The 13,409-nt window shown below is 47.9% G+C and overlaps 1 protein-coding gene across 1 annotated transcript in view; it reads left to right on the top strand.

Moving 5' to 3' along the window:
• znf704 (zinc finger protein 704) overlaps positions 1-13,409 on the top strand; it is a 361,108-nt gene that overhangs the window by 305,037 nt on the left and 42,662 nt on the right. Inside the window, exon 7 of the mRNA XM_072467494.1 lies at positions 4,631-4,732. Coding sequence (XP_072323595.1) covers positions 4,631-4,732 — 102 coding nt within the window. The remainder of the gene's footprint in view (positions 1-4,630; positions 4,733-13,409) is intronic.

Consider the following 13,409-nt stretch of genomic DNA (forward strand, 5'->3'; position numbering starts at 1 on the left):
CTAGTGGTGTACCACAAGGATCTGTTTTGGGGCCACTGCTGTTTGTCATTTTTATAAATGACCTGGAGGAGGGCGTAGAAGGATGGGTGAGTAAATTTGCAGATGACACTAAAGTCGGTGGAGTTGTGGATAGTGCGGACGGATGTTACAAGTTACAGAGGGACATAAATAAGCTGCAGCGCTGGGCTGAGAGGTGGCAAATGGAGTTTAATGCAGAAAAGTGTGAGGTGATTCATTTTGGAAGGAATAACAGGAAGACAGAGTACTGGGCTAATGGTAAGATTCTTGGCAGTGTGGATGAGCAGAGAGATCTCGGTGTGCATGTACATAGATCCCTGAAAGTTACCACCCAGGTTGAGAGGGTTGTTAAGAAGGCGTACGGTGTGTTAGCTTTTATTGGTAGAGGGATTGAGTTTCGGAGCCATGAGGTCATGTTGCAGCTGTACAAAACTCTGGTGCGGCCGCATTTGGAGTTTTGCGTGCAATTCTGGTCGCTGCATTATAGGAAGGATGTGGAAGCATTGGAAAGGGTGCAGAGGAGATTTACCAGAATGTTGCCTGGTATGGAGGGAAGATCTTATGAGGAAAGGCTGAGGGACTTGAGGCTGTTTTCGTTAGAGAGAAGAAGGTTAAGAGGTGACTTAATTGAGGCATGAAAGGTGATCAGAGGATTGGATAGGGTGGACAGTGAGAGCCTTCTTCCTCGGATGGTGATGTCTAGCACGAGGGGACATAGCTTTAAATTGAGGGGAGATAGATATAAGACAGATGTCAGAGGTAGCTTCTTTACTCAGAGAGTCGTAAGGGCGTGGAATGCCCTGCCTGCAACAGTAGTGGACTCGCCAACACTAAGGGCATTCAAATGGTCATTGGATAGACATATGGACGATAAGGGAATAGTGTAGATGGGCTTTAGAGTGGTTGCACAGGTCGACGCAACATCGAGTGCCGAAGGGCCTGTACTGCGCTGTAATGTTCTATGTTCTACTTGAGAATTAATTTGCAGTGTTTCATTAAAGCATTTACCAGTGCAGCCAGGGACTAGAGTGTAAATTAGACTTTTCACAATCTTTATTGAGTTGTTCTCCTAGTGCAGGGATAATGTTAAGGAGCTTGTTAGTTATAGAGAAAGCATTACTACAAATGTGTTATTAATAGTTGCTAATTTTTCATTTCCACAAATGAAACTGCATTTTCAAGATTTGCACCTTTTTCAAAATGTAATCCTGTCATTTTTCAAGAAAATTAACCATTTCTTCCTCTTCTACAAAGAGAGTGTGGATTTAAAAATCCAAACTCCTGACATGGAACTTTGTTCACTGGGAGCACACAGACCACTGATATTTCTCTGCTGGCCCTTGTTGGCCTTGAATTTGCATTTTTCCCTCTTCCTGCACTGTGCCTTCTTCCCATTCTTGCTCTTTCTGTCCACACTGTTTTTCTTTGACGGAATTCCTCCCTCAACTGAAACTCTTCCTCCTTTGGCTGGTATTCTCCTGTCCTTACTTTTTCTTTCCCCACTTAATATGCCACTTTAATTTTTGTCTGTTCTGGCCTAGTCGATATTTTAATTGTTACTGCTTCTGTTCCATTCACTTAAAAAAATGTTGCTTTAAATTGCCTTTGTCTCCAGTGTACTTCAGTATCTCGGGTAGTTGCAACCAATCGCGACAACTTTCAGCCCCGTCTTAAATATTGTTTTGAATACTGCAATCTAAATAATGAAGGATGTAGGGGAAAAAAGACAGTAGCAGTACTATGAAAAATATAAATACATTGAGAGACTTAGGCTGGGGTAGTTTGGAAGCTAAACATTCCAGGTTACAAGATCCTCCTGAAGTTAGAATGAGGAAAAAGAAGAGGATGAATTTGTTAATCAAAGATTCATTACAGCACTAGAAAAGGATGTATAAGTCATAATCTGTCTGCTTAAAATTGCGTGCAGATGAAAGATGGGTTGTTGCAGAATAGCAGTCCATTATACACCTGCCCAATTTTTATTTCTGTTGGCTTTCATGGTTGATCCACTGCTACCAGTTTTCTGTCTGTGTCCGAAGTGAAGATTCCTTCCAGAATTTTTCAGTTCAGCAAAAGAAGTAGTAGTACTGGATCAAGTTCTGGACAGTGAACTGAGACAAGTGAGTAATGTAAGGATAAGGGAAGAATTAGGAAACAGGTACTTGTAATATCATTAGGTTCTGAAGAAAATGGGACAAGAGAGGGAACAGTTGAAGAGAAATGTGTTTAATTTGAAACAACACAATAGGGACAAACCGAAATAAATTAGAAATAAAAACTTAACAAGATACAGGATAAATATGGGAAACTTTCAAACAGGAGGTGATCTCAGGTGGAATCTTCCCAGTCCAATGGAGGCAGGTTGGAAGGAAGGATTGGGATCAAGATCAGAGAAAGGGTGTCTAGTCAGCACCCCAATACGTTCGCCAAGTCCAGGAATCTTGATGGAAGCAGGTGAACTTCGGCAGCAGCTGGTCACTTGGGAGCAGTGGGTAGCGACAATAAAGGGACTGATGTGGAGGATGGTTACGATTCTGCTAGGATATTCCCAGTGTCAGAGAGGTCCCTGCTGAGTGCAGAGCCCACCAGCTCTGAAGGCAGCCTCCTGATGGCATGTCAAGGGCCCATCAGAGTTGGAAGTTCCATACCTCAATGGGAAAGGGGATGAAAGGCCGCACCCATGTCAGGAAAGGGATTCTCCACCAGGGTCTTCCGCCACTCAGATCGCCTCACCCATTTCAAACTCTATTTTTGCAATTTTATTCATACTCCAATTTGAAATTACCTGATGGTCTCCTTTCTGCTTGAGCAGCAGGGGAGAGCTGTGGGCCCTCTGATTGAGCCGACAACCTCAGCACCCCACCCTGCATTTTTAATTGGATAGTGGACAGGGAGGTGGCTAATTTGCAAGCCTCCTCCCAGAAAATCCCGCGAAAGTGCACACTGCAAATCCTCGCAGGGTTGGTACTCAGAAATTGTCCTAAAGCCTGAAAATAAACTTATCAGGAAATTTCGCCCAATAGGGAAATTTAAGAACTTAAACAGCTACATAAGGAATATGGAAATAATGATACAAAAGAAAATACAATACAATATAAGAAATACAGGCTATACAACACAAAAATAGGCCATGGCCCAGCCCACCCATCCTGCTGTTTATGTTCCACTCGAGCCTCCTCCCATTGTTTCTCATTTATATCTACCATCATAACCATTTCTCCCTTGTATACCTGTCTAGATTCCTTTAAGATATGGGGCGAAATTCTCCTACCCGCCCCGCCACATTTCTGCGCCGACCGGCCGGCGGGAGTCTCTGTAACACCGGCCGGTCATTGGGGTTTCCCATTGTGGGGCAGCCCCACGCCGTCGGGAAACCCCCGGGCGCCGGCAAAACGGAGACTCCCGCCGGCGGAGAATGACGCCCATGGTCTCAAGACTTCATTATAATGTGTTTGAGAAAATGCCAATTCAAAATATGCACCCTGGTCGGTAGCTTGCTGATCTGATGGCAGAATATCAGGTGGCTGGTATGTAAAGGGCCTGCAGCAGTGCCTTAAAGGGACAGGGTCTGAGTATCAGGGTGCACACAATCAACACTTTGAAATAGCAGGCATCTAGTGTGCAGAACCTGCAACAGCAAATAGATTTGAGTTGAAAGTCTTTAATACTGCAAACCCCCAAACAGCCATAAAAATGATTCAATAATCTCCATCCAGCTTTCTCGCTCTCAAACTGATGGCCCTTTTAATTTGAACTGGGATTGGCTATCTCACAATCTATACTGCCGCTGGTGGGTTGGTGGGTGGGAGCAGGAACTGGCAGTGAGGAAAAATGGTGTTGGGGTTGTAACTTCTGATCCTGAATTTCATATATGCAGAAGCCTCCAACCTATTTCTGACAGGAGCTCCAACCACTTGGGTGAAGTTGCGACTGACTATCGGGACAGATGGAAAATTGGCATGACTGATGATCGCATTGTATTCATCCTGCCTTTGTGAGCAGGGCAGTCAAGCCGGAAATTCGGTCTGCAGTGCCAAATGATGCAGCTGATGTGTATTTTCTAAAGCTGCTTTTGCTTTGTGTGTGTGATATGTGCTAGTACAGCTGGTTCTCAAAGTGCAGGCCTCACTCTTGCAGCAAGCTGAACACCAGAAGACCTGGGACTCGTTACAACCAACAGCCCAGGAAACATGTGAAGGTGGATCTTCCCAGCAGCTAGTTTTAGTGAGCCTGGGAAAGTTTACATCCTGCTTACAGGTGCAAGCACAGGACCAGCACTTTCGGAAGCAGTGACACACATCTCAGATTATAGAAGGAGCTTTTCAAATGTACTGCAGTACTTGAGCAGCAGGCTTCTGTCCACTGAGGTAATTTTAGAGCCATGTAAATTACAGAACTTACTTTACAGGTAAAACCTGGTAGCTGCTCATTAATTTACTCTGCAGTCACAGATACTTTCCAAATATAAGCCACTGATTTGTAAAAAGCAGGCCCAAATGGAATGTTTTATCCCAGTGTGAATGGAGCTCTGATAAAAAGCGCTTGTACTGAAAGGATTCAGCTCCTTCCTGGGCAATGTCGACTCCCTTAAAATACCATTTTTTCCCTACAGGCCACGGCACCTGTCAACATTCCTGGATCGAAATTTACTCCAACCAGCAATGGATTCAGCATCTCTTGGCAATCTCCACCAGTTACCTTCACAGGCATGCCAGTAAGTATGAGGAGCTTAAAGTGTAGTAGGCATCTGAGGTCTCTGGGCAGTGAAATTTTGGAGTAGTCAGGGAAATACAATTCCTCTTAATGGAGTCTAATATTGTTACAAAATCATAGTGCAACTCTCAATGATTTTGAGTTGTTAATGAAATTTGAGTTGATATGTTATTTCCAGAAAACTGAATTGAAACATTTTGTGAAATTTCCACTTAGACGCTACTGATCTACAACTTCGGCAGGGCATCCTGAGAAACATAAGTGGCTAAAAGCAGACCATTATGCTGTTTCTCTAGAGATTGTGGCAGTAAATTGGGCTAATCCTGTGGCACACATCAGTCTCAAGCCTGGATTTTCTGCTTGTTCAGACAGCTGGTGAAACCTTCATTTAAACATATGCAGTGAGTGCATCCAAGTTTCCCTGCAATTATGCTGGAAATATAATGTGGTCACCATGTCCACTTACGGTGAACATCCAAGGAGACAAGGTTGTGCTCACAGAGGCCTCATTTTAAGGGAGCCAAATATATGTCTTTATTTACTTTGATTTTTACAGCCCAAAGAAGAAGAATACAGTAGATCATTTGGTGTTCTCTCTCTCTATATGCTGTCTGACGCAAAGAGATTTGCTGCTGAATTTTTTTTGCATTCTTATCAAATCACTTTGTTAATTGGAAAGAAATGATGAGAAGCTAAGAAGAAGCATATTGCCTGTACTCATTCTTAATTTGGAACTGGGATAGCCAGGCAGAAGAATTGTCAGAGGTATGACATTAGCAGTGGTTGTCATTGAATTTCAGACTTGCATTTACATGTGCTAGGCTTATTTGTATAAGGCTGGAGGCACATTGGCAACTAAAGTCAATCCACCATGCACAGATTGATCAAGCAAGGGATATTTCCTTATTTGGCAGAGCAAGCATTTCTGTTGTATTCTCACCAACAGCATGACAATGTATTTTTTACCAAATAATACGATTCTCCAAAGACTGTTGATTGGCACCCAGGTGTTTTCATAAGTTCCTGGTCACATTTCCAGTGCAATGATGAACTGCACGATTTATCGTTCCAATAAACATACGGTTGACCCTCAGGATACGATCCACTTCCCAGACAATGTTAATAAAGCATTGATTTTAAGGCAATGCCTGTTTTATATAATTCATAAAGAAGGGTTCCAGGATTGGCTGCCAGGAGACTAAGGCCATCTTCTTGAGGCACATGTCACGAATCCTCTCTGCAAACAGAAGCCAATAATCAGATATGATGCATCTCCAAAGTTTTTTTTTTTTTTTTTTTATAAATGTTTTATTGAAAATTTTTTCCCAAACAACAATTTTTCCCCTCTTACAAAGCAAACGCAACAATAACAATACAGAAATTTTAAACAATACACAAGTACCAAAACCCCTTTATCTTTGACCTAAACTAAACCCCCCCTCCCCCCCCCCCCCCCCCCCCCTCCCCCTGGGTTGCTGCTGCTGGTCATCTGTCTTCCCTCTAACGTTCCCCTAGGTAGTCGAGAAATGGCTGCCACCGCCTGGTGAACCCTTGAGCCGATCCTCTCAGGGCAAACTTTATCTGCTCCAGTTTAATGAACCCCGCCATATCATTTACCCAGGCCTCCAGTCCGGGGGGTTTCGCCTCCTTCCACATGAGTAGGATCCTGCGCCGGGCTACTAGGGACGCAAAGGCCACAACGTCGGCCTCTTTCGCCTCCTGCACTCCCGACTCTTCCGCAACTCCAAATAGAGCTAACCCCCAGCCTGGTTTGACCCGGGCCTTCACCACCCGCGAAATCACTCCCGTCACTCCCTTCCAATACCCTTCCAGTGCCGGGCATGCCCAAAACATATGTGCGTGGTTTGCCGGGCTCCCGCCACACCTCCCACATTTGTCCTCCACTCCAAAGAACCTGCTCAATCTTGCTCCCGTTATGTGTGCTCGATGTAGCACCTTAAATTGAATCAGGCTAAGCCTGGCGCATGAGGAAGATGCATCTCCAAAGTTAATTACACTTGTGCATAGTAGGCATCCTCATAGAATTATAGCAATGTACAGCACTGAGGAGGCCATTTGTTCCATTGTCCCTGTGCTGATAAAATTCAACCGTTGTGCTTAGACCCACACCCCGTTTTTGTCTATGGTTCTGTAGGTACCTCACCTACCTGTCCAATTCTCTTAAAATTATTTCTGAAAATCCACTTGCTCCACATCCTCAGGTAGACAGAACCAATTCCTGACAGGTCTGAATGAAAATGTTTTCTTGATCTCCACACTAGGAGCACGATCCTCAGGCCACGCTGCGCTGGAAAAGGAGCTCGCCGCAGCGTGGCCGGTGAAAGCCGGGAGACCCTGCACCCGGGATTTGCGCAGCTCGCAACACCTCACGAGATTCAAAGCAATCTTGCAAGATGTTGCAAGGAGAATCTCGCCCACAATGGCAAATCTGCATATTAGAACGAGGCAGTAAGCCTTACTCTAATGTGCAGGTTTCCGAGGTACCTGACGCTTTGGGATTCAATTCCTTCGCCTCGGTGACCTAGGCGAGCACTGTTTGGTACTGGTCTCCACAAACAGAGACCAGATGGAATGGCACTTGTGGGGGTCGCCGAGATGATTGGAGGCCCCCAGCTGCATGCCCTTTGGGCAGGGTGGTGCCTCGGCACTACTGGTGCCATCTGAGAACCCTGCAGTGCCACCTGGGTGCCAGCCTGGCACTGCCGAAGTGCCACGTTGGCACTACCAAGGTAGAAAAGAGGACTATAGTTTAGGTCAAGCATTGTCAAACTCGGGGGCGTGACCCGCGGGTGGGTCGCGGAGCTGTCCGTCGCGGCACTCCCGATCGCGCAAATCCGTGCGCAGCAGCCGGCTTTTAACTATGCCGGCTGCAAGCACCCTTCAAAACGGCCATGAACATATTAAAAAAATTCGGCCGCACTGCGCATGCGTGCCTGATCATCGGTGCGCATGCGCAAAACTATGCGGGGAGATCGGAGACATGCCCTGTCGCACCACCAACACCTGACGCGGCCAGTCCTGGAGACCTGCAGCGGTATCGACCATGGTCCGAATGTTCGCAGAGACGGAGCCCAGGGAGTGGGACATTCCTGCCAGGGACTGTGCTACCTCAACCTGTGAGTGCGCTAAGCCATCCATCACGTGCGCCAGGCGGTCTATGCTCTCTACGACTGACTGGTGGGACTGTGCCATGGCCTCTGGGACCGGGCCATGGCATGGTGAGACTCGGCCAAGGCCCAGAGCGCGGCGGCAATGTCGTGTTGACTCTGGCATATGGCTACCTGTGAGAAGGCAGCCCTCTCCTGGACCATGGATGACGCGTGTACGTGAAGCCCAACGCCTTGCAGAACCTGACCAATGGCCGAAACCGTTTCACCCATTGCCTCCACCGCGGACGCCACCCGTGCGGTGTCGGCCTGGGTGGCTGCGATGAGCGGCACCACTCCCTGCTCCTGGACGCGAATGGACTCCTCCAACTGCGTGGGCAGGTCCTGGAAGATGGCCCTCATCCCGTTATTCAGTCCCTGGCTGTCCACATGCATCGGTTGTCTGGGTGGGTCAAGTATATGCAGGAACCCGGGAACCTTCATGGTGGCAGATGGTTGCCGGGCCTGGGCTGCCTCCGACCGGCCAGCCCCTCGGCTGCTCCAAACTCCACCTGCTGTACCGGCTCGGCTGTGTGGTGCGCACCAGACCGTGACCCGGGAGACTCATCACTTATTAGCCCAACCGAGGTGAGTGTCTCTGCGATGGTGGATGGTGTGGGAGACAGCAGTGCCGCTAGCTCTAGGTCATCGTCTGTAAAGAAGTCTGGTGTGTACTGGTCCCCCTCATGGCGCGGCGCAGGGCACCTTGCGGCCCATGTCATGTTGCCCTCCAGGTGAATCCGTGGACTGTGTGGCCGTCCTCTGTGCGTCACCGTCCACTGTCCCCGTTCTGTCCCCGTCACTGTCGTGGCTCATGGCCCTACCTTCGGGCAATGCACAGCCATCACTTTCGTCACTGTCCGTCCTGTGCCCCTCAGTATTGTCTCTGTCCGTCCTCTGTGCGTCCCCGTCCAGCGTCCCAGACTGAGAGGATGGCCCTCCTATCCGACCGACTGCCACCCTCTGGCGTGCGTCCCTGGGTGCGCTTGAGGTTGCAGATGGTCGGCTGTGACTTGGCCGAGACGACCCTGGACGTTCGACGGCTGGCCCTGGGGAACACAACGATACGGGGTTCATTAGACACGCTGGGCCGGATGTATGGTGGTGGTGGGGACAGTGTGTGAGGGGGGAGGGGATCGAGGGCGCAGTGGCCAGAGTGTGAGGGGGGAGGGGATCGGGGGTGCAGTGGCCAGAGTGTAAGGGGGGGGGGGGATCGAGGGTGCAGTGGCCAGAGTGTGAGGGGGGCGATGACGGGCTGAGGGCGGGGGGGGGGGGGACAGGCAGGGTTGTCTCACTTGCTTCGGCACCTCCGACCTGGCATGTCGCAACCTCCCGGGTGGCGGATCCCCCAGCGAGGTCCAGGGCCCTCTGCTCATGAACGTTTAGGGGGTGCAGCACAGGAGAACCCCCTCTGGTTTTCATACGCTCACGATGGTTGTGAGCTGTCTTGCCCTGAGGGGGGGGGGGGGGGGGGGATAAAGCATCACAATTAGGCGGGTATCATCAGGGCGTGCAGATATAGGCTATATTAATGCTCGGTGAGGAGACAGTTGGAGCCACGCCATGGCATCTATCCAGGGCATCTATCCTGCTCATGTGGGTCGAGTACAGCGTTGTGCACCCTGAAGCCCTTCCCCCCCCTCGTGCCCGGGGGGGGGGGGGGGGGGGGGGGGGGGGGGGTTGGTTGTTACCCGGGGGCACCCTCAAGGCACTTACGCTGGCCGCCCTAGGGAGGTCGTGCAGCTTCTTCCTACATTGCTCCCCAGACCAGGGTGTGTGCCCCACAGCACTCACAGCGGTGCCAACATTGCGCCTGCTGGACGGCTGGCGATGCCCACATCATGGGCAGAGGGTGGCCCTTCGTTGTTCAACCTCATCGAGGAGGGTGTCCAGGTCCGTGTCCCGGAACCTCGGTGCAGCTTGTCGTGGCTCAGCCATCTCTCCTCCTTCTCCTCCTCCTGGATCCTTCCGTGCGCGGATCGCGCCATTTATGGCGCAGCGCCACGTCATTCGGGCGTCGCGCGCTTACGATGCCGCTTTCGCGCCACGCCCCCCCGAGTTCCTTGCGGCCCCGTTCCTAGCCCATTTTCGGGCCCTGAATCGATTGCGATCGGGGCCGTTGCGTGCCGTCGTGAAACCTTTAAAGATCTGTGTATCTGTGTACGGGTCTCTGCCCATCTATGTTTTCCAAAATCGTGTCCTTCATGAATTCATGTGATGGTGTGAAGCAATCCACCAATACTGCTGTGACCCCACAGCTTTGACCAACACCATCAACCTAGGCATCAGATTGACTCAACTCTTACCGACTGCTGATGATCATACCAGTCATGTGACCTGCCTGACCTTTCACCTCTCATGAACCAGAAATTCAATCACAAAGTAAAAATTAAAGCTAAACTGCCGATAATATTTTATTACATTTTTCACTGTTTTGATCCAATAATAAAATGTTGCTTCATGATGGAGTGACTCTGATTTGAGACGATTCTTTCCCAGTTCTTGCAACCCCCCCCCACCCACCCGGCAACTTTGCTTCTCGATGACACAAGCTGAGCGTTTGAAATACCTATGTGTGGGGTTAGAGGTTTAAATAGAGAAAGGCCTGATGGCATTGAAATCACAAACCAACAAATCCAGAACTTGTAAACGAATGAAACATTCAGTGGGGAACTATATGGGTCGCCAGTCAGAAAGAGCAGGAAGAGGGCAGCACGGTGGCGCACAGGTTTAGCCCTGCTGCCTCATGGCGCTGAGGTCTGAGGTTCGATCCCGGCTCTGGGTCGCTGTCTGTGTGGAGTTTGCACATTCTCCCTGTGTCTGTGTGGGTTTCGCCCTCACAACCCACAGATGTGCAAGGTAGATGGATTGGCCACACTAAATTGCCACTTGGAAAAAAATGAACTGGGTACTCTAAATTTATATTGAAAGAAAGAAAGAGCGGGAGGCCACGGAGGACAGAAAGCAAGAGCCCACAGAATCTAACCATCTGAAGAGAAAAACCTGGCAAAAACTGGACCCAGAAACAGTCAGAAAAGCAAAAGTGGCTGAATGCGCATAGGAGAACGGGCCTTGCTAATTCGGTGTGGAGAACATACTCATGACTAGAGTTGCTAAAAATGGTCAGAAATAGGTCAGGGGAATCATCCTTGGAATCAGTCTCTGAGAAAAACACTGATAATTTAGTTAATTGAAATTGTTTGGATAGTGCTGCTGTAAGCATGGGTATGGGAACTGCAGTTTATGGTGTTGCAACCAATTATGGGTGACTGGAAGGTTCTTAATCAGGTGGTGGAAACAAATTCAATAATAGCTTTCAAAAGGCAGTTGGATAATTACTGGATAGAAAAGAAATTACAGGGATATGGGGAAAGAGTGGAAGCGTAGGACTTAGTGAATTGCTCTTCGAAAGAGTCAGTGCAGGCTCGATGGGCCGAATGGCCTCGTTCTGTGCCGGCCTGTTCTATAAATCTATTTTATTGGAGAAAATTAGGACTCTGCGTTTTGGAGGCACTGATAGCTCCAGATGTCAGAGACAGTAAGACCTCTGGGTGTCGGAGACAGCGAGGGCTCAGGGTTCAAAAGATGGCATGGGCTCTGGATGGCGGAGTCAGCGAAGGCTCTGAGGGAGGTGACGATGAGCTCTCCAGGTTCTGGAGATGGCGAGGCCTCCGAGCTGTGGAGACGGTGAGAACTCCAGGTGTGAATGTTCCGATGAGTGCAGCACTCTTTCTGTTGTAACATTGAAAGCGTGGTTCCATTTCAGGCGACTTACTCAATGTTGGATTTTCAGCAATGGCATCAACAAAAGCAACTGAGCCAGGATGAGCATTGATCACAACATGTGCTTGTCAAACGTATTTCCACATCCCTTACAGTGTTGTTGCTTAGCATCAGCAATTAGATCCACATGGTGGAGGCAGAGACCCTCATAACATTTAAGAGATATTTAGATGTGCACTTGCAATGCCAAGGCTCTGGGTGAAGTGCTGGAAAATGGGATTAGAATAGTTAGGGAGTTGTTTTTGACCGGAGCAGACGCGATGGGCCGAAGGGCCTTTTCTGTGCTCTAGACCTCTATGACTCTAATTATAGGCTGGGCAAGCCCCGATTCATATTCAAGGACAGCAATCAGGACATAAATACTATGGACTTCCAGAACAATGTTTGTACCTGCCTTGCTCTGAGGTCCCAATGTCAACCAAACTGTAATATAAAATCTCTCGACCTGCGAAAGACAACAAGCAATAATTGATCTTAATGTGTTCAAATTGTGGCCAGCTATCAGGAAAATTGTGAGTTAGCGATTATTATACCAATAGTTTTCATAGTTGGCATACTTAAGCTAAATCAAGTGATATATCCTGAAGACAGAGCTGTAATAGTGGGTTTCACAATATCCAGCTTCAATTACATGCAACTCAAAACAACCATTATCATTAATTCACATGGGGTATCAGGCTTTTAAATGATCACTAGCAGTGAAGATAAAAAAGTTTTTGGATTGTCAGCATGCACATAATTACATTACAATATAATAATAGCTCCAGTCCTTCCTTTGATCTATTTGCACATAGTACACATCTGTTGCTTGGTGCATTATGCATTGATAACTTAACTTGGAGCATAGTCAGGCTGTATGACACTTTTTACCCTGAGACAGCACCAGCCTCCCCGAACAGGCGCCGGAATGTGGTGACTAGGGGCTTTTCACAGTACCTTCATTTGAAGCCTACTTGTTGACAATAAGCGATTTTCATTTCATTTTATTTCAACAGTAAGAAAAGCGAGCAATGCTTCAAACTTCCATTGCACCAGGATTGACCCTCTGTGTAATTCATGGTACTGCACCTAACTGCTGAATGCTGCTGTCCTGGTGTGTCGGACACTAATCTTGAAGAATTCCTCATTTTATTAAAAAATCCTACCTACTGCGTAGTTCACTTATATTAAGATCTGGGATTAGCAAGGAAAAGAGGAAGTTTATCAACAGGAATTGAGAAGGATGACAAAATTGCCAGAATGAGCTGAAGAGGGGGAAAGTGTCAGTGCAAATTGAGAGAGAATTAATGGTTCATGAATTTTAAATGGGAGAAAAGGAAGAGTACTTCTATGAACATGGGTGAGATTTCCTTTTTCGTCTAGATATTGGGCAAGTGAAGACATGCTGCTGTTCACAGACTGTGTGCTCACAGAGAGATGTCTGTATTGCTGAACTCCGGGAAAATATCTTGTGTAAAAATCTTGCAAACATAACTATGTGTGCCCTGCTTCCTTTGTACATTGACTACTTCTGTATTACTGAGTCAGAAGGTGGATAAAGGTAGCAACGTGGGAGACAAAAAGAGAACATTTGCTCTGTGAGGCCAGCATAGAACCATAGACTAGATATAGCACAGAAGGGGGCCATTTTACCCATCTTGTCAATGCCGACCCAAAGAGAAAGGCTTTTCTAAAAGCTTTCCTAATCCCACCTTCCTGCACATGGCCCATTGCCCTGCAGCTTTGAAA

Source organism: Scyliorhinus torazame, chromosome 11 (genome assembly GCF_047496885.1).
Source record: "Scyliorhinus torazame isolate Kashiwa2021f chromosome 11, sScyTor2.1, whole genome shotgun sequence".
In the NCBI taxonomy this organism is placed as follows: domain Eukaryota; kingdom Metazoa; phylum Chordata; class Chondrichthyes; order Carcharhiniformes; family Scyliorhinidae; genus Scyliorhinus; species Scyliorhinus torazame.